Source organism: Drosophila persimilis, unplaced genomic scaffold (assembly GCF_003286085.1).
Source record: "Drosophila persimilis strain 14011-0111.01,24,50 unplaced genomic scaffold, DperRS2 tig00000002-arrow-pilon, whole genome shotgun sequence".
NCBI classification, from domain to species: domain Eukaryota; kingdom Metazoa; phylum Arthropoda; class Insecta; order Diptera; family Drosophilidae; genus Drosophila; species Drosophila persimilis.
The window spans coordinates 19,462,199-19,484,065 of record NW_020825289.1 but is presented as its reverse complement, the minus strand read 5'-3'; the positions used below and the strand labels follow the sequence as shown (position 1 = coordinate 19,484,065).

The following is a 21,867-nucleotide window of genomic DNA, read 5'->3' as shown; positions in this document are numbered from 1 at the left end:
CGGACGAAACATACGCGAGCGGTGCTGCTCAAAAATCAGACGAATCGAAAACGATCCTACTCCGACAGCGTGATACGAATGAATGACGCCGTGTGGTTGAGGCTGAGGCTGAGGGGCCAGGTAAGACCAGGTATGACAGCGTCGACGTCGGGCTCTGCTGACAGCACACACTCACACACACACGCACACTCGAGCGCCTGGTTGCGTCGGCCAGTTGGACCAGCGATCGTGCCTACTCACTCACACTTGGGCACAAAGCTCATATCAGTTCAAAATGGTTGGAATCTGTAGCTGTCGCAATATTCTGACATGTAAAAGGGAGGGGTGGAGTGGGGACGGGTGGCCGGACAGGGCGTTGCAAGCAATAAGCAGTAGAAGAAGTTGTTGCTGCACTTGCACCATTCATTGATCCAAATCCGATCGCAGGAAGAGCGCAAACAAGAAAGATAGTCGAAGGGGTAGTGGTACAGGGAGCCCCGAAGCCGGAGCCGGAGCCCCAGCCACCGGAAGTGTACACTTATCCCCCAGCGATTGTCGCCCTGAGTTTTGCTACTGCAATTTCCCACAGTGCAGAATTGTTGTCGTTGCTGTTGCTTTTGCTTTTGCTGTGGCTATTGCAAGACATTTAATTACGGTTTACTACTTCTGCTGTCCACTCTGCTCTGCTCCTTTGCACTGATAAACCGTTCGAACACACAACATGCAACTCGAACATGCGAAAGGAAACGCTTCGAACATGAGCGAGCCACTGCTATGGCCAATCAGTGTGAGTGCAAGCGAGAAGACTATACAAATCACATACGCACACACACACACACACACACACCACACATAAACACAGAGTGAGAGAGACTTGAAACGTCGCGATCGTATAACAAGAAGCGTGTATAACAGTTTCAATGCAAGCATTGCTTTGCCCGAGATCTGTGTAGTTGTTTTTCTTGTTGTTGTTGCTGCTGCTGCTGTCTCATTGCTTTCAATAGAACCGAACGACAACGATTCGTATTGGCTGCAACCACTAACACTCATTGCTCTCACTCACACTCACTCACACCAGCAATTGACAGACCAATTGCAAGTCTGTTAGACAGGCAGCAAGCAACTACAACTACAACTACAACTACAACCGAAGCCACAACAAGGCGGCGGCGGTGGTGGGCTAATTGATGTGGATGCGCCACTGTGGATGGGTTGGGATGGGATGAATTGGATGGCTAATTGTGAATGGGAGCGGGTCTGGCATATGGAATGGTATACTATCTATGTTCTGTTTCGAGGTTTGCGTGCGTGTCCTTTAACTGTTCCCTGAACAAACAAACAAATAACAGATCTTAATTCGAAGGATATGTCTTACCTTTTGCGTTATGACCGAACCCGCGCCGCCGTTCGCTGCCGCCGCTCCGGCAATGTTACCGTTCTTCGGATCCTTGCGCAGATCCTCCGGCTCTCTTTTGATGGTGATCAGCTGCTGCTGCTGCTGCTGTTGTTGCTGTTGCTGCTGTTGCACCGCCGTCGAGACAATGGAGCCTGCACTCCCCACGCCTGCGGCACTCACAATGTCCCCGGGATGCTGCTGCTGCTGTTGTTGTTGCTGTTGCTGTTGCTGCTGCTGCTGTTGCTGCTGGTGGTGCTGCGAGATTGTGGTGGTGGAGACAACGCCAGTGGTGCTGACCGAGGCCGATGACGAGGGGTGGGAGCCGAGCAGAAAGCCTTGGATCTCATTCTGCGATAGGCCCGAGACATCGATGGGTGTGGTCTGGCCATTGAGCTTTCCACTGCTGTCCAGAAAGGGAGAGAGAGAGAGAGGGTAGACAGAGAGAGAGAGAGCGGCATTATGCATTAGTTAATGGTTGATAAATGATTTAAATCTAGGAATATTAAACTGACACCCCCTCCACCCGATTGACACCCCCACAAGCAGAATCAGCGCTTATCAATCAGAATCAGCGACACCGCAATCAGTGCAGCAATCACACATGAAATCACACATGCAATCACAATCAAGCCGCAGCAAGTGCAACAAGGCTAATTTCATTCACATCTAGAACAACAACAACAACAACAACAAAAGCCAACTCCTGCGGCAGACACCTGTGCGCAAGCCAAGCTGAAGCCTGGATCTGGATGGGGATGGTGTACCTGCCTCGCCCAAATGGGAGCAATCCCAACTATAATCACGCATGCAACAACACCACACTGGCACTGGCACTGGCACTGGCACTCGTACATATAAACCAGATTCCAGCCTGCTGCGGCGGCAAGTGCTCGGCCCAGCAACAACAAACAACCACCAGAAACAACAACTACAACATCCATCCAGAACCAAAACAACTTTTGGCCAGCATCCCAGCCAACCAGCCAGCCAGCCAGCCAGCAATTGGCAACAAACGAGAAACGAGAAAACGAGGGCTAGTTCCCAACCGAAGCATTAGATACCCTGGCAGATCGTTACCATATGATATAGTCAACAGATTTTGATCAAATTTAACAGAAGTACGAGGAAGTACTTGAGAAGACTGACTGTTAAGTTTGATTAGGGCAAGAGATCCAAAGATCTATACAGAATACAAATGTGTGGGATATTTAAATAAAAAACTGTAGAAAATAAACAGCCAGGCTTCCAATGGCAGTTATGCTGATTCTGATCAAGAATATACACATACATATACCTTCTGCTAGGGTATACGAGCAAATAATCCCATTGAAGGGAAACAGAATGGAGAGAAATTCAAAAGGAAACAGACTCAAAGGGATCGGCATTCCCCACAGACCGCAAGAGTCCCCTTACCCCAACGATTCTCTTATCGATCGCCTTATCGCATACACCTCTAGGAACAGTCATAAATTAGGCACCACGATCGCCTGGGTCCATGCTATAATCGAATATTGATAACTTTTGGCGTTTTGCCAGAGTAACAAAAACAGAAACAGAAACAAAGACACAGACACAGAGGGGGAGAGGGAGAGGGAGAGAGGTTGAGATAGAGAGACACACAAGGAGACAGGAGACATGCCACCAAGGTCACCCAAAAGCAAAGTCCTTGCAGCTGGCAACTGGTAAACCGGATCTGGTCGAGGCATTACTTCCCCGTCTTTCGGCGACACAATTAAAGCGCTTTGAGGGAAACTCTGGCCCAACACGCACAAAAAAGGCCAACCAAAAAGTGTTCTCTTGGATGACCAGATGGAACATACATATGTACATATTTACTCTTAGAAATGGGTTCCATTCAAAGCTTAGAAAAAACTACAGTCTCCGTTTCATCAATGAAAGATCTTCCACTTCAACAGTATTTGTCCTGAAGATTATTATCCAACCAAAACTTATTGAAATTAAGTATGGATCTCCAACAGCTATCGTTATTTCGATGGACTTTTTTGGACTGGTTTCCATGAATTGATTGTTCTTCTAGCATTAATCCTTCACAAGACTCTTAGTCCTGTTTCTTTAAGCCATCTGTACAGCGGTGAAGACTTTATATAGAACTACTGTATGTACTACTTTATTAATAGATGCACATGGATATGCACATCTCATCTTCTCCAAGAAATTCGATATGGAAATTCTGATAGAAAGTCGAAAATTTGTTTAAATTTGTCGAATTTGGAAATCTCTTGGGTCCGAGCCACACCTTTAAACACGTCTACCGATTTGTCCGTATCAGTGACTGCTGTCCGCTGTCCGCTGTCCGCTGACCGCTGTCCGTTGTCTTCCGTTAGCAGCTGTTGCAAGAGAGTTCTGCGTTTTTCCCTCCGCTTTTTTTTCGGTATTTTGTTCTTGGTTTTTTTTGGCATTGCTCAACGTTGACAACGGCCGCGGCAGAGATTGCGATCGCTTACGCTCTTGCCCCATTTTGTGGCACTTGGCGTGTTGCCGCAGCCAAGTCTCCCTCTGCGGCCTGCCTGCCAGCGAGTGTCCCGGTTTCACCCGAAGTTGTTTCTGTTTTCGGTTTGTTTTTTGTTCTCGCTCTCCACAACGGACATCGACATGGGTATAGCGCTGAGAGCAACAACAGCACAAAAACGAAACAGAAAAAAAAGATTGTTTTGGCTTTTTTACGAGTATGTTCTGCAGAACATTTTCGCTATTAAAAGTGACACTCTGATCCCCGCCCCCCGCCCGGATACCGCTTTCCGGCAGCTCCATAACATTTTTTCGTAATGCGATATGTGACCGATGTCGCTGCTGTCCGATGCTGGCCCCTGCGCTGCCCGTCCGCTCGCCGCTTTAGGGTCAGAGCCGTGTAACGCACGTAGCGGTTACGGGGAAGCGCGAAAAAGTAACAACACACACATTTATTAGACACACAAAGTGCTACTCATATCTTTGTTCTTCATTGTTTTAAGTATTTCCGTGGCTACAGTGCTCTCCGCCTAGAGAGAACCAATTAAAAATCAAGTGGTTCTTAGGGAAAGAATTATTAAAAGGAAGATCTTTTCTGGGAATATCTTTTATGCAATATAGGGATGTAGAATATGTTGTTCTCCACTATTTCGAGTGTCTACTGTAGCTATATTTTAATTGTGTTTCTAAGCCAAGTGTTCGGACGGTCGACCTTTTCCAGGCCCCCGAACTGTATTACGGTTACGGTTTCATCATGGCCCTATAAAACTGAAAAACAGAACTGAATCGCGTTCGGATGTTCCGTGCTTGTGTTTTTCATAACCCGCGAGGCGACGTGCCGCATGTGGCAGATTTCCAGGGAAAATGGCCAGCCAGGCCAACAACAATCGACGGCTTGGGGACTTACCTCCACAGCATTTCTGCCCCATGGGGATCGTTGTTGTTGTTGTTGTTGGTCTCCTTTGAGGCCTCGTGGCTCTGCTGGCGGTAGTAGCTGTAGATGGGATATGGCCCTGGACTGGCGATGGCTTGTGGGGCAGGATGGTGCTGATGCTGCTCCTCGTTCAGCAGGAGGCCAGCTGGGGTAAGGCCAGACTGCGGGTGATGCTCCTGGTGCTCTTGGTGGGGCAGTGGCAGTGGCGGTGGCAGGGACAAACTTAAGCCATGATCCTGGTAGTGCGGATGGGGATGCGAATGGAGCTGCTGCTCCAGGTGTTCGCTTTGCCCTATAGCCGGATGCAGGGAGTCCAGGCTGAAGCCGCGGCTGTCGAGCAGGGATGATGGTGGGTGGGGGAGGGGAATGGGGTGTATTACAACAGGGTCCAAGCCAAGACGAGGCGTGGCAGCCCCAGACAGACAACGCCCATGTGCGTGCATTGGTTTTTGGCAATCGATGGCATGGAAATCGGAGTCGGAGTCGGAGATGCGGCATCATTAGCATTTCCATTTCTATTTTGGTTTTTATTTATTTGTATATTTACATAATCAATTTTTGGACGCCTGAGAGCCAGGTGCGTCCCATTGTATCAGTGTGTGTGTGCCTGTATCTGTATCTTACGGATATGTAAGCTTTGCGGCAACGCTTTTTACTGCTTTCGGCTTTTGGAATTGATTCGTTTAGCGCTATTAGCGCCATTCGATGGACATACTCGTATGAACAAAAAATACCCACAAAAAAAGCGTAAATTTTTTGTTAACACTCTGCCCGCCGGTCCCCCCTCAAAGCTAACCCCTCTTCGGGGCACTGCAAGTGGTCCATTCACTAATTATTTATTTCCCATGAAGCTTTGCCTTCCCCTCCCTTCCGGTACCCCTTGAGGAGGCCGCTAAGTGCACGGCTGGCGGATGGTGAGCCCGTGATTAGGCCAACACTTGGGCCACGCCCCTTGAGTACTTGGGCCGCCCCCCCTGTGGCGCCGTTCGATTGTGCAACAAGTAGCAAACATTTTGGCAAAACAAAAGCACACAATGACAGCCCCTAGTGGCGGTCCTGCGGCGCCTCTGCCACCTGAATCGGGGTGGCACGCAGATTGCGAATATCAGGAGGAGGAACAGGAGGCTGCAACTGTGGTCGCAGAGCGAGAAAGAGAGGGAGAGAGAGAGAGAGAGAGAGCCTGGGAAGTGCTGGCCCAGGGCAAGGTGATCCGCTCGGACCGAGAGCCGAGAGCCGAGTTCCGTGGAACCGGTTCGAGCAGCTGCATGCCACAGCTAATCCCAGGCGCGGACCGCGGAGTGGTGCAGAGCGATGCAGAGCGTTGCGGTGCGGCCGTAACGGTTAAGGCAATCATTATTGATATTAGGAACCTCTTTCCCGGATCCCAGACAACGGGAAGAATCAGAGAGACACAGAGACAGCTTGCTCGGACACCGTCCAGGAGGAAGGGGGAGAGATCTTCTGCCCCTTCCTCAACGCAATACCCGAACAAAGCCCCTCATTTGCATAATGCTTTCAGCCAGGCATCTACAAAAAGGATTCAAGATTCGTTCGGGATTGACGGCAACGGACCGCGGACCGAGGACCGAGGACCACTAAGGATCGCAGACTGCGGACCGCACCGATGGACTCTGGCCTGCCTCGTCTGCGTCGCCTGTCTCAGAGGCATTTGCCACGGTCGAGTGAATGCTCCTTTTTGTCATTGTCTCTCGACGTTGGACATCGCACCTCATTCAGCGTGCAACCCATTCAGAGGGTCCTGTGTCCGACTGTGTCTTCTGCTTGTGCGCAACCCCTTTCTGGGCAGCGTCCTGCGCCGTGATTTGCATAAAGGCGGACAAGGACGACTTAGGTAAGGCTTTCAACCCCCTTTTACGGATGAGGCGCAGCAAAGCTGCAGATGCTCCGGGACCACGAGATTGATTGAGATTCGAGTCCGTGGGCAAACAGAAAAAAGAATAACAGAAAACAGAAGCCAAAGGGCCAGTAGGTCCATTAATATGTCCCCGAGGCGCATCCTTTTCAGCGAGCGGGCTGAAGATCTCTCGGACCACAGATCGACTGTGAGAAACCTCTCGAGATTCTGATTGGAAGGAGAGTGCCAGCGGAGGACAGCTGGGGAAATGGTATTGAAAGCGTTTTTGCTGTTGTTGTTGCATGCCGCATGCCGCATGCAGCATGCAGCATGCAGAGAAAATTATCAACTCTTAAGCCATTTATTTGTATTCTTTTTCGTGTTCGTTTTCTTACCCCCCGATCTCTGGGGTCTGTGTCATTTACATGATCATATTTTATGCAAATGGCTCTCGACGGTGTATCTGTCTCTGTCTTGGGGCCTGACTCTGACTCTGACTCTGACTCTGGCTGAGGCTGTGTGGCTCCCCGACTGTGGCACTGACTCTGGGAGAGCTGTCGGGAGCGAGGGGCCACAGCGATGGCCAGCAGCGCTGTCGGGCGTGGGCCATAAATTTCTCATTCGTATCGCATTAATTACTACAATATTATCAGCAGATAGCCACAGCCGAAAGCCACAGACAGATACACTCGGGCACGGGCACGGGCACGGGCACACACACACTGATACAGTGATACACGGATACACAGATACACAGATACATCTACGACAGCTGCCATATTGAAAATTAGAGATCACCGAAGCGAAAGCTTTCTGGAAGCTCAACGCACACGCACATGGAAAGCCTTGATGGATCCTTTCCGCAAGGACATCGACGCGGACATGGGCGTGGTCTGTCTGGACAGACTTCGTCTATAGGTCTACCGTGGCTCGGCCATCCAATCCGTGTAGGACAGCGCATAGCTGGTGCTGCTCGTGGCCTCCTGCATGGCGCTCGACTTGGGGGCAGGGCCTCCTCGTAGGGTAGGGTATCCTCGTGGGTCTATGTGCAGCACCCCAGCCGATGGATGCAGTCGGGCAGCATTTCAACCGAAACGAGCACTCACTCAGACTCGGCTACGCGCGATATTGAGACACTTTTTCGATACACTTTAAGCGGATTACGCGACGGCGCCCGAAGTTCTTTCACTGATTTTCAAAGATCAACGAAAACTCTACGTAAATACAGAATGTGGATACATGGGTATAGCTCGACAGATATGTACAACAATATAGTCGGTATGTATATAAACTTGATGCTGTTGTCGACCTTGTGGCTTTTCGATATCAACTGAAAACCACTTTGAGCGTTCGATAAACTTGTAGCGCCAATTCAGAGTTTTTCGAGTGGAGCGAGAGACTCAAAGATCACCAACAGAAATACAACAACAACAACAACAGCACAAAAAACATCAACAACAACAACAGGCGACAGTCAACGTCGACGTCGAGCGTATGAGACTCTGAATTGTGTTAACATGTTTCTTTCTTGTCTCCCCAACATCGTCTCCACTTCTCCATCTCTCTCGCTCTCTCTGTGTTCTCCCCTCTCTTTCATACTCTACCTCTCTCTCTCTCTCTGTCTCTCTCTGTCTTCTTGCTGCAGGTAGACTGCGCAGGTGAACAGGTTTGTTATTGTATCAAAATGTCCAAACGCTGTTGCACCTTTTAATATTAATAATACTCGTAATAAAATGAGAAGCAAGAAGCAGAAAACATCAGATTAACGACTAAACGAACTACGAATACCCTTTAGTGCATAAATTAACGTTTCATGCATTGCAGTACCTTCCTTTAAGACATTATCAACTCAAATGATCAATAATACAATCATTTTTCTCCCCTTTCATGGGTTTTGCCATATTGTATGTCGTCGAGGGGTTTATCAAATGATTTGAATATAGAAATATCACTATATAATAGCCCAAATATTAGTATTCCAAAGCATTTATTAATCGAAAGTTTCCAAAGCCATACAAAAAGGTGTGTTTCAAAGATAACATTCTATTCTACATAGATGGGTAGATAGGATATCTGAAGGTTAAAGCTATATCATTCTATATTCCGCATCCAACTGAACAAGCAGTCCAGCATAGCCGATCCACCGCGAGTGTGGGGAAGGGCATGCATGGAAATGCTCCATTTGCACAGCGCGCCTGCGCGACAGCCTGCTGCCAGAGGCTGTGAAACGGCGACAACAGTAAAAATACTGAAATATTGTCAATCAGCTAGCGAACAAGGAGAGTTGAAAGGTAGTAAGAAAGGGGAATACGAAAAGAAGAGCGCGAGGGAGACAGGGAGAGTGGAAGAGAGGAGAATCGTGAGCAAAGAGGCAGGGACAGTCGTCTCAGTTCTATCTCCTGATAAGAGACACTCAAGAGTGGAGCTATTTGTTTGTACAGGAGTGTAAACACAACCCCTACACTCTCTCACACACACGCAACATAATAAACTTTAACAAAATCGAAAATTAAAGTAAAATAAAATAAAGGAGAGACAAAATACAAAATGTAAAACGGGGGGAAAATCCAAAAAAAAAAACGAGCAAAAAATATGTTTTACAGCTCAGAAATTTAATACGATCGGTTAAAGTGAAAGTAAGCGGCATATATACATACACATACATACATATAAGCGATATATATATATATATATATATGTGTGTAGGTTTGGACGAGTGTGTGACATACGCATTGACCGCGAACGCCCCGATCAGAAGGCTGTTGCCGAAGGTTATCCTTGTGTATGGAAATTTCATAAAATGCATTCATTTTGCACAATTTGTGGGGTTTCCGCATCGCAATAAGGAAAAAAAACAAAGCCCCATTCGCCGTAACCAAAACACTGTGCAACAAAAAGTTGCGTTGGGTTGGGTGCACGTGCACATCTACAAAATATAGGGGATCTTTTAGCAAATGTCAAAGTTGAATATTTCCCAGAGAGAAAAGCTTACGTCAATTAACAATAATCATATTTTATGGCCATCGAATTATATAGCACTTTGAGCTTTTATACGAATATGATTCCTAAACGATTCCACTAAGTCGATTCTATTTATAGCTCTATCAAATGTCAAAGGTGACCGCACAGATTTTTTAAATAAAGGAAATGCAAATTTGATATGCCATTTTACTCTGGCACAAAGATATTGTGTTTTATGGATTCATTGACTGTGAGTCTTATATTTTATGAATATTGTATGTGCAGATTTATTCATTAATGGATTTTCTTATTATTCAAATTTGAGTTTATTTTGGCGATATTTATGGACATCATTTTTGCATTCACACATCAAAGTTGGGCCCATTCATTTTTTGTTAAAATAGTCTTTGCCTCCCCCCCCAATTAATATTTGTATATTGCACTCCTACCGTGATATTTGTTTTCGTTTCAAATACAAAAATTTTATTGACGAATCCATACCACTTGAGCCTGGTGAGGGGGAAGCTGTTGCACAAGTCTTCGTGCGGTAAAGTAATATAATGCCCAATTTACGGGGTAATAGAACAATTTTATTGCCAATGGCGAGAATAATAAAATCGTACATTGCTTTGCACTCAACTCAGCCGAATAATCTGGCCAATACGGTGGATCGTAAAACGACCGGCAATTGGCAATTTTTAAAAATGCAATATAATTGCTGTGGCGGAGCTTTCATCTTGGCATTTGCTTGGCTGAGCTTTAAGCTTGGACTAAATGCAACCCTGGTGGGTACTAACCACAAAAATAAGTGTATCCTTTTCGGGGCCTTAAGCTATTCGAATCTTTGCTGTCTAGTGTTCATATGATATTCCGCATTCTTTATAAGGAACATATATGCACGAGTATGCGTGCTTTTTTCGGAGCAATGGGAAAATCCTTTGCTGTTGAGTGTAGATTAAGACGCTGAAAGGGATATGTGATGCGGTGACAGACACAATGGAAAGGATCGCACGAAACAAAGGTCAACTGGAATTTATACGGACGCTGTCCCGTTGCAGCCTCTTCTCCTCGTCCTCCGACACACGAATTGGCTGCGGCTTAATTTGACTTTAATGAAAACGTGGCAAAGCGAACACTTTTGGGACGTGGACGCGGACATGTGGACATCTGGACATGTGGACATGTCCTCGGATGCGGCTGCTTATCAACGAGCAAACAAAACAAACTGTACATCAACTTGGTTGAGGCTGCGGCGGCTCTGGAGGCTCTGGCTCTGGCTCTGGCTGTGGCTGTGGCAGAGACTGAGACTGAGGCCAAGTCCAATCGGGCAACACGCAAGGTCCCAGGCTGGTCAAGCGGCAGCATCCACAGCATGCCACAGTGAGAGTCAGAGGCAGAGTCAGAGCCACAGTCAGAGGCAGGCCAAAGCCAGACCCAAAGTCCGAATCGAAGACGACGTCGGTCCATATGCGGAAACGCAATTTTGTCGTTATTTATGGACCTTGCCGCGCATGCAACATGCAACGGACGACTCTCGGAGGCTGCTGCTGCTGCTGCTGCTGCTATAACAGGATGGGTTGGGACGTTGGCATTAGAAGAATAAGAATAAGAATACGACGAGCATCAGGATGGAGGCGGAGGAGTGGTGCTGGCGATGGCGATGGCTGATGCGGCTGCGGCTGCGGCTGATGCAGATGCGATGGCGTTGCAGATGTCCGACCATCCAACCGATCGAGCGACCATTCCAGCCAGATGACGATGACTTAGTTGCTCTCGACGAGGCTCCGAGCCGGACCGAGGCCAGCCCCCGGCGGCACCTTGCTCAAGGAGTCGGAGGCTGCGCTTGCATCTCACCTCGCTAACGGTTCTCTATTAGATTAATTTATATTCAAATTTTTATTACTTGCGCATACCAAATGCCCCACCGCACCGCACAGCCGCACAGCCCCACCGCTGCCACGCTCCTCCACAACTGGCGACTGCTCTGAAATGAATTGCCAACCCATTCGGGGGCTCTCTGTGTTCTGTGGTTGGGGCACGGCACACATCCGCGTGGTAGAGCCGAGGCTGGTGATGGTGCCTGGATCTGGGTGTTATTAGCTCGCCTACTTGCGCATTCGATGCACGCCAGAATGCCAAAGTTGTGGATGTTGCTGTTGCTTTTGCTGCTGCTGCTGCTGCTGCAGCGACTGATGTTGCAGGGGCAGCAATAACGTATAGAAGAAACAGTTACAACGGAAGCTGTCATTCCACTGGGGGAATGGGGCATGGGGATTGGGGATTGGGCGACTGAGGATGAGGACTCTGACTTGAACTCAATGTTTGGGGAACGGGAATGGGGCATGGAGAATGCCAGAATGCGCTGGCGTTACCGCTGCCGCTGCCACAGCCACTGCCACTGCAGTTGCAGATGTTGCTGCTGTTGCTGTGGCTGCTGTTGCCGGTTGACGATGTTGGCCTATCGCAATAATTAACAGTAAAATGCGCGCCCGGCAAAAGCGGTTAATTCAAATGCATGAGAAATGCAAATGACAAACATTGATTTGAAAGGACCTGGTAGACACTGAAGAGGCAGCGGACGGAGAACGGAGTAAAGACAACTGAGAACGGGAAGACGGGGCAGACGGACAACCGAATCGAGGCTAAAAACTATGATCCCACTGTCCCCAATTAAGATGTTGATGTCGTAACAAGCAGAAGCAGCAACAGGAACCCGCAACACATCCAACGATGGAGCAATTAGTGAAGCCGTATATTCTGCTTAATAGAACGGAACTCAGAGATGGAATGGAGCTCGGAGCCAGTGCTTCAGAGTACTATCTTGTACCAGGAAGCTACGGAATGCGTATAATGATTACCTTTGTAACGATCCTTGATACATTTCGATTAGGAATCCTCAGTTTCTTCAAAAAGTATGGTCAAGTTAAGATGATATGTGACAGATATTTGTTTTTGCTTTGAGATTTATTATTACCTAGACAATTGAAGAAACGACTATTCTTTTGATATCTAAGACGGAATATTTGATATTACTAGGGAAAAGAGTAGGTCCTTCTATAGAAACTCACATTTTTCGAGTGGAATACGGAATTTACAACCAGGAATCCTCCCAGGATCAGGGCAAATTCCATACTTTTGAGGAAACAGCTTGACATATTATATGAGTATACAAATATTAGATCCCCTAACAATGAAACTACTTCTCCTAATTGAGAGCCCCGTATAGTTCCAATTAAGCCAATAATTAAAGAGTTTTTCTCTGCTCAAGCTGGGCACAAAGCACAAAACATTCACACCGAACCACTTAGGTAATGGCTCATTGCCATTCCGACAACCCTTTTTCCCCTTAGATCGGACTCGTACTCACCTTTGTAAATGGTCCTCGCTGACATCGGCCACGATGTAGACGGGCTGGCCTGTGGCACTGGTGGTGGTGGCATAGGGGAGGCCCGCCTGGACCACCACTTGGCCGTCGGAGACGAGGCTGCCGATGTCGCCGCCCGAATAGATCTCGAGGCCCTTCTGGTCGGTGGTGGAGTAGATGACGGTCTTGCTGCCGTCGTTGTAGATCAGATCGATGTGCTTGTCCGTCTGGTAGAGGTCCGGGTCGAGCTTCTGCGGCACGGCCAAATGGGGCAGCTGTTTCACGTTCACATTGACGCCGTTCGGGTCGGAGGTGGTGTAGATGATGGAGCCCCCGCCGGCCGCATGCTTCTTGTGGTCCTCGTAGAGGTCCGCCTCCGTTTTGATCACGTTGCTGTTGTCGTTGCTGTAGTGCAGCACGGAGGCGTCCAGGGGCAGGGGCGAGGTCTGGTAGACGGCCTGGTGGTCGTTGTTCATTTTCTGGGCCTGGTTGTACATGGCGGTGGCCACCGCATTGTCGTTGGGCATCAGCTTCGAGGGATCGCTGACGATGCGCGTGAGGATGTGCTCTCCGGCCTCGTTCCGCGACAAGATGTGATGCTCCCCGTTGATGATTTCCCGCGAAATGATCTGCTGCTGCTCTCCGTTCGGTCCCACGACGCGGATGATCTGGTTCTCGTCGAACTCGATCTTGGCCAGCGGCTGGTGCTCCGTCTGCTGCTGCTGCTGCTGTTGTTGTTGTTGCTGCTGCTGCTGCTGCTGGGCGTGCTGTGTGCCCAGCTGGGCCGCGATCCGTGCATCGATGGCATGAGCATCGTCCGCGGCACCGTCGGCGGGCATCACCACCTTGGGCGTCTCGTAGATGAAGACCGCCTCCTTGTCGTACAGCTTCGAGGAGTCTGTGTGCAGGTCCAGGACGTTGACGTTCGTCATGGTAGCCAGCTCCGGCTGGGGACTGTCCGGGGAGCGGTGCATGGTGGTCAGCAGGGGTACTCCGTTGGGCGCCAGGGGTGAACTGTTGGCGCCTCCGCCGCCGCCGCCTCCTCCCTGCTGGATGGGTGAGAGAGAGGCGTCACTAAGGACTCCCACTCCCACTCCTACACCGATTCCTACGCCGACTCCTCCGACGCCCACTCCGATCCGACTGTGGGGGTGCTGGTGCAGCGAGTGCCCGTGGCCGTGGCTGTGCGTGTGGGAGTGTGTGTGCGCGTGGGCGTGCCCGTGGGCGGACAACGAGAGCTCGTTGGACGTGATGACGCTCGTTGTGGCGGTGGATGTGGACATTATTCAACCTGGTTGTCTCTCCTGGCTAAGGCTCCTGGCTTACTTCACTAATTTGAACTGGATTCTGGATTGCACTCGTGGGTTAGGACTGCGTAGCACTGCGATGAGGAAGGACTATGTCTAGGACTTGGCCTGCTCATCGATTCCCGACCGATGGTTAAGGCTCTCACTGTTGCTGCTGCTTCGATAGCTCCTTGCGGGTATAAACATAATAAATATCACTTATCAACGGATTGATTCAAGGCACTATGTTGATTTGCTTCGATTTGGATATCGGTGTTCCGTGTTCGGTTGAGCTTCTGGTTGTTCTTGCGGCTGCTGCAGTTGCTGTTCTTCGTTGTGGCTTCTTCAATTACTGCATTCTATGGCACTAAGGAACTTCCTTCGTTGTTTTCTCGGCTCCGGCTGCAAAAAGACAATGAAACAATGGACACAAATGATTAGACAGTGTGAAAGTATATACGTATATACGGAAGAAGATAGTCTTGATTGCAGGGACTTGCAAGATCTTTGAGATAACATTAGGGAAATTTCTGTTGGGTGGGCGGACTCTGAAGCTTCCTGTAGTTCCAAGAGAAAGACTTAAGATCTGAGCGGGAACTGCTTACACTGCCTACACTTGCACTGCTTACTATCTACAACGAGAACTTGCTTGTATGTGCTCTCATTAAGTCCCTTCTACACTGTCTGTTAACAGCTAGAGCATGTGCACTGCATATTTTATATGAACTGCTTTCCTTGCAGAGATTGCCCCCACTGCTCAGGGAATCCCCAACTGAATCATAGCCACCTCTCTCTCCCACCCCCCACAAATGTGGCATTCCTCTGGCCCTCCCTCGCTACCTTCCTCCCTATGTGCATGCTAAACTAACAACAAAAGCAACAACTGCCGCACTCGCTGTCGCTGTCGCAGTCTGCTTGGCGCCCGGGCCCTGCTACACACCCCCTTACACACACACACACACACCCCCACCCAACAAAAAGAAGCAACGCAACCCAAACATAATCGGAAGACGGAACGGGTTCAAACGTCGGCGATGAGTCGAAGCAGTTGTTGATGTTGATGTTGCTGTTGCGCTTGCTGGTGTTGGTGAGCGATTTGCAAGCACACAAAACAGACCAACAAACAAACAAAAACGGAAACCGAGAGAACGGCAGACGAATGGACAGACAGGTAGACGTACAGACAGAAAGACGGAACGAAAGGGGGGCAAACAAAAGCCAGATTGGCCTGGCCTGTGCGCACACGTGCCCGTCGAACAAGTTTGACTCCTTCGCAAATGTCAAACGTGTAACTGCATAACTCAATCCAACCCAACACGGCACAACCACAACACAACACACAACTCAGCCGCAGCTCATCAGCAGCAACAACAGGTGGGAAAGAAGAAGAGGCAGCGTGGAGTTGGGGAAGCGGCGTCGCTGCCGACGCAGACAGAAGCCGCTGGCAGCGCTGCCATATTTGTGTGCGATGTTGTTTTGTTTACAACGGTGCTTTGTGTGAAATTAAACAGAGATATACACCTCTCCTTCCCAAACCCCCCGCCGCCCCGTGCCCGTGCAGCGTGCCCTGACACTTCCAAACAAGCAGCAAACAAGCAGAGCAGAGCAGCGGAGCGCAGCGCAGCGCAGAGAGAGGCAACCAGTCTGTCGATCAGCTGTTAATAGTCCAGAATCTCATCTCCGACTTAGTTTTATCTGCCGCACAGCAAAAACATGTTTATGAGGGATTTTGAAACCGAAACCGAAACTGAACCAAACCAAACCAAACAAAACAACATCAACTTCGACAGCAACAAGTTGCTCCCTCTCTCGGCCTGGCTGCTGCTGCTCCGAGAACAGGTACCGGTAGCCCGAGTGGCAGAGCCACAGCCAGAGCCAGAGCCAGATCCAGACCCAGTGGCAGACCCATGCCCAGACAACAACAACGCCTCAATCCTTGACCTAATCCAGAAGCTGTAGCCGGTTCGGGCCGCAGCCTGGCAGGTCCAGGTTCAGGTCCCAGTTCCAGTCCCCAGTATTGTTGTTTGATGATAAAGCCAAAAAATTGTTGCTGCCTCCCGATGGTCGGTGGTGGTTGGTGGCGGTGCGGTGGTGCTGCAAAGTTCACTGCCGCTGCGGCTGGGATGTGGATAAACCCGTTTTGTCAGACCCAAGTCGGCAACCGGCGCGAGTTCATGACTCTCCGCACTCCGCACTGGTTGCCTGCCTCTCCTCCTACTCCTACTCCCAGTCATCGGGTGGTTCCGTTAGTAGGTGAGGTCAGTGTCATGTGGCGTGCTGATAGACTAGTTTTGGGCACACACAGCACACAGCACACTCCCGATCCCCATCCGATCCGATCCGGTCCAGTCCGGTCCCAGCGTTGTGTGGGTCGCGTCGGCGCGTGGCATGCTAAAGATGCCCGATCCAGATCCGCAACAGGGGCAATCGACGATCCAGTTGCGTAGAAAGTAGAAAGGCAATTAGGAAACAATTAAACCGACATCAACACCCCGGATAAGAAGTGATCTATGTGGGTCAGCCATCTCGGGGCCCTCGGGGCATCCACGACATCGACTCCAACGCCAAGTCGAACCCGATCGTCAGGGAACAGTGTCGCCTCTGGGGCTTACTTGCCGCATGAATGGAGGAGAGATGCTGATAGATGGAGCCAATTATTCATTCGGAAGGTGCAAAAGAAATCCACAAAGAATTCACTGTGGACTTGCCCTCAAAATCGAAACGATAGCGATGGAAGATAATCGCAGTCAATCTGCGACAGAAAAGATTTGGGGGAGAACAGGGGGAAGAGCTTGAAGAACCTTCCTAAACGCGGATTTAATGATTCATCTTAGTTATATTTCTATCAAGACACATAGGTACACATGTATATACGACTATCTCATATAAATACATTTATTTGGATTAACTAGACATATGTATATAGATTTTTAATTTCTTTTTCATAGATTGACAGAACAATGAACATGCGAACAAAGACTTGAGAACTATGCGGAAATATATTTTCGCTTTGATTTGATAGCTTTACAATTCTAAGCCCAATCAGGAAATTTCAAACTTATACTAAGATAATCTGTAAATATTTAGTACTGTTTCACAGAAATATGTATAGATCAAAAGCACGAACTTCGACCTTCAGGATTAGAGCTTTAGTTTAGAAATTTATCTTTGGAAAGTCTTCTTTAAGGAAGCACACACATGATACCAATATCTTTGACTGATTTCAGGACTTGAGCCTTATTTTCACTAAAATATAGCTAAAACTCAGATCTTCCATAGATAATACATACATTTTATTCTTTAGTTCCCAACATAATCAGATCCCCTAACATTCAATTCAAGAAGAACAACAACGCCTACAACATCTAATGACCTATTCCCCCCTTCATTCCTGCCCCCTCCTATTGTCGCCTCCTATGCTTCATCTCAGATACGAAAGGAATACCAAAAGCAATTCCATTTCAAATCCCATTAAGATTTGACATAATTTGAAATTTGATTTTTACCTGCCCCCTCGTAACCCCCATATTCTTCTTAGCCCCGAGACAACCTTACCACGAATGATGGTGGGAAGAGGGAGCCAGAGAAGCAAAGAATGGAATTGGTAAAAAGCAACGTAACCCTAAGCCATCATCGACGGTCAGAGCATCGGGGCAACCATCGGGCATCAATAACCAAAGCCAAAGAAAACACAAAACCCTAAAGAGCAGGGGAGTGGTGGGGAGTGCAGTGGTGTGGAGAGGGGGCTACGGCTGAGAGTCGGAGGAGAGTCAAGAAGGCAAAGAACAAGCGAAAGAAACGAAGAAAGGTAAAGAAAAGAAAAACAATAAACGTTAACACGAACACGAAAATAAAATAACTCTCTCACGAACAGTTCCCCCTCCCTATCCATCTATCCCCCTTAGCCTCTTTTGTGAGTGTGTGGGTTACATGTGCATGCCCATGTGTGTGTGTGTGTGTGTTGTTCCTGTGTCCCATGCGATCATGTGCGTACGAGCATGTGCGCGTGTGTGTGTGTGCTGCGTAAAAGAGCGAGCAAGCAAGAGAACGACAGAACGGACGATGTTCTTTTACTGTACCATAATCGCGGGGCTCCCAAATTGATCACCATCATCATCAACGTGCGGCGGCCACTAACAAAAAGGTAGAATAAAAATGATAATAAAAAAACGACGCAAAGAACAAGGGGGGCGCAGCGGAGGCAGAGGCAACAGCATGGACAGAAGAGGCAGCCAGAAGTAAACGTAATCAGAAACACTGGCAACATCATCGATTTTCGAACAAGACGACAGAGGCTGAGAGCAGAGCCTGATGCAGAGACGGAAGAGTCATGCGCATAGGCAGCGACAGCGGCAGCGGCAGCGGCAGAGACAGTGGCGTCCGTCTTAACGGGCAAATACCACCAAGCCAAGGTGTATTTGTAGAAGGTGAGGCTGTGTGCATCCTTAATAGTGTGTTGAAAAGAAAACAGCAACCTCTGGGAGTGCCCTCATCCTACATTGATATATTCTGTGATCCTTGTATTCAACCTGTTGAAACTATTGTGAGAGCTTATTGATTTTCACCTGTTGAACATCTATAAGTAGAATGTGCATAGAATACGAAGCATTATCGTGGGAGCACATCCTTCATCTGCCTCACCTTGCACAAAATACACCATTATTTCCACTCTTTGATCCCTTTTTTGCTCCCACTCTGTTCTGTTTGCTGCGGCGCTCTTCTTCTCTCTCTGTTTTGCTCATGTGCGCTCTCTCTCTCTCTCTAACATGGTTTTCTTGGCAACACCAATACTAAACCGTTTTACCTGCCACTGCTCTACTGCTGCCGATGCCGATGCCGCTGCTCTGCCACGGCTGCTGCTGCTGCTGCTGCGCAGTCGACGAACGACTTGGAAATAAAACCAAACAAAGAGGAATGTGTGCGCGAAAGATACCAGCAACAACATCAAGAGGAAGAAGAAGACGAAACAGAAGAGGAAAAGGCAACAACAATTGAGACAGAGGCTGAGACTGAGACGGAGACGGAGACCGATCCGAGCGAGGCTTAGGCCATGTCTGCGCCACAGATACAGGGTGCTCCGTTCAGGGCCGGCCCAAAAGCCAGGGCTGCACTGCTACTGCTACTGCTACTGATGCGTTTATAATTACTTCTTGGCATTTACTTACTTGAGCAGCTGTGTCCGTCCTAAGCTGTGTGGCTCTGGCTTCTGGCTTCTGGCTTTTGGCAGGTAAGCGCAGGGATCAGGATTAGGCTGTTGATTTTGGCACTTAGTGAGGATCTCTATGGCACTCTATCTGGCATTGGAACTGGAACTGCAAATGGGAGTTGGAACTGAAGCTGGAGTTGGATTTGTTTCTGGAGTTGGCTCTAACACGGCGTGGAAAGGCAAAACCGAATGCGGTGCCCGCTTAAATGTTACGACTGCTTGCTGTTGCTGTTGCTGCTGTCTGCCTGCTGGTGGGTGCACCTTTCGCCACTTTCGTGTTGTTGGTGTACTTTTTGTTGCTGTTGTTGTTGTTGTTGTTGTTGTATGCGTCTTGCTGGGTCTCCAAGCTCTGGCCTCTTTTGTTGGCTTTGACTTTTTTTTTGCTTCTAATATGCCACTCGTTGTGGTATGTGGAGCTGTTGTTGTTGTTGTTGTCTTTGTTGTTGTTGTAGTGGTTGCTGCTGTTGCTCTTTCTGCTGGCGGGCGGGTGGACGTTGTTGCATTTTGGCCCCAGTCGCGTCGTGTGAGGGGGTTCGGGGAGTGTGTGTGGGGCGCGTTTGATCACAATGAAGTTAACATTTTTTTACCATTGTTGGTGTAAAGAGAAGGTGGGAAATGGCATTTGCGTATTTTCTCTTTGCTTGCAAAATGTTTAAACATGTTTCATGTTGGTGGTTCTCTTTGAGTTTTTTTTCTTTTATTTCTGTTGTTGCACAATTAATTTGTAATTAATTTTTCTTCTTCTCCTCCGCTTCACTGTTATTAATCACTATTTTTATTTTGAATTTTATTATTTGCTTTTGTTGCTTTTGCTTTTGCGCTCAGCTTTGATGGCGTCTCATTTCAGCTCACTAACACACACACACACACACACGCGCGCGGTCGCACACATACTCTCTTCCAGCAAAGAGCGAACCAGCACACAAATACACAAACACACGCGCACGGGGCTCATACATATAGAAAATTTTCGTTTTTTCTTCTTCTTGACTGAAATTTGTATGTGTTTTTTTTTCGAAAAAGTTTAAGCGCGGATTTTTGTGTTTGTTTTACGACTACGACGACGTCTGAACACTCACAGATCGAACAGATATTCGCACTATAGAACTATTATTATATACTGTACAATGCGTCGAGCAGTGTCCAGGCTTTTTCGTTGGCGAGCTGTGGGCACGGAAAAAGGTACACGCAAAACTTGTCGTCGCGGATGAACGTTGAGGCGAGTGGAGTAAAGCTCTCGGGACGGGATCGGTTTTGAACGGATCGGATCGGCTCGGCTATAATGCCCAAAGAGTCAATTGGAGATTGTTCAACTGTTGAATGTGCGCTTGGCCGTTGCCGTTTGCTGTTGCCGCCGCTGCTGCTGTGAGTGCTGCTGCGGCCGCTGCTGGGACTGCTGCCGACGCCGACGCAGCGTCCCATGTGCATGTGTGTTGGTGTCAAGGTGCTGTCCGTGTGAGCCACACAGGTGGGTTGGCTGTGTGAGAGAGCGAGGAGAGCGTGCGTCTGTATGCCCGATTATTATTGCTTTTTATGGTTTCATCTCTTTCGTAACTGATATTGAGCGAGCGGGCAGCGCAGCAGCGCCGCAGCAACCGAGCGCGAGTGAACGAAAACTCAAAATTCATTCGAATCGATATATGTGTGTGTCCGCACTCCCAAGGCACCAACACTGAGGCAGGTTCGGCTCTCACCCGCTCTCTTAATACACAGGTAGTCCACTGACGCTCTCGCTCTTTCGGAACGTCCACTTGTCCCTCCCCTCACCCCTAGCACCCCTCACGGCACCTGCAAAAATTCGGTGCAGGTACAAAAAATACTAAAGACTGAGGACACAAACCTTCGCGTACCGCATTTAGTCTGAACCGGCCCTGGACAGAGTGCGCTTTTTGTATATTTTCAGACCCCGCCGTTCATTTCGTGTCTTGCTTGTGCATTGTATTCATTTTCAAAAGTTCGAACTCGAAAGCACTGCCGCGCCACCGCCGCCGCCGCTGACGCCTGCCGCCTGTTGCCTTGTTCTTTTTTTTTGTTTTGCTTTTCTGTAAGCCGTGTGAAAGTGGTAGTGCAGTCGCGGGCATCAGGTAGAGAGACACACACAAACGTGCATGCATACATGCAAGCTCAGAGATCAGGAGAGAGCGCACGACGATCAAGAGAGAGAGAGATCAAGCATACCGAGAGACGACTGAAATACGTAAAATAGTTATGCATGTACCACAATCCCATGTAGCGGAGCCGCGGCACAGACTCCGGACGCCGCTGGCTTTTGTCGGCTGCCCCTTGCCTCCCGCCCCCGCTACTGACGACGTTGTTGCCTTAGTCCATGGTACATTCAAAATAAGGTACACATGCTCATGTGTCTGTGCAGCATCCGCATATAGGTCCACATTTAGCAGAGACAGGTATAGCTGCTC

At 48.7% G+C, this 21,867-nt stretch overlaps 1 protein-coding gene across 8 annotated transcripts in view; it reads right to left on the bottom strand.

Moving 5' to 3' along the window:
* LOC6592241 (protein grainyhead) overlaps positions 1 to 20,047 on the bottom strand; it is a 38,243-nt gene extending 18,196 nt beyond the window's left edge. For 3 of the 8 annotated variants that reach the window (XM_026986281.1, XM_026986283.1, XM_026986285.1), the window contains exons 1-3: positions 19,410 to 20,047; positions 12,962 to 14,646; positions 1,355 to 1,778 (exon numbers count right to left, since the gene is read on the bottom strand). In XM_026986281.1, coding sequence (XP_026842082.1) covers positions 1,355 to 1,778; positions 12,962 to 14,241 — 1,704 coding nt within the window. In that variant the 5' untranslated portion in view covers positions 14,242 to 14,646; positions 19,410 to 20,047. Of the gene's footprint in view, positions 1 to 1,354; positions 1,779 to 4,751; positions 5,109 to 7,557; positions 7,825 to 12,452; positions 12,488 to 12,961; positions 14,647 to 19,409 lie in introns of those variants that run through there. The other 5 variants (XM_002017556.2, XM_026986282.1, XM_026986284.1 and 2 more) reach the window with 3 other exon arrangements.
* Between the last annotated feature and the right edge of the window lie 1,820 nt (positions 20,048 to 21,867).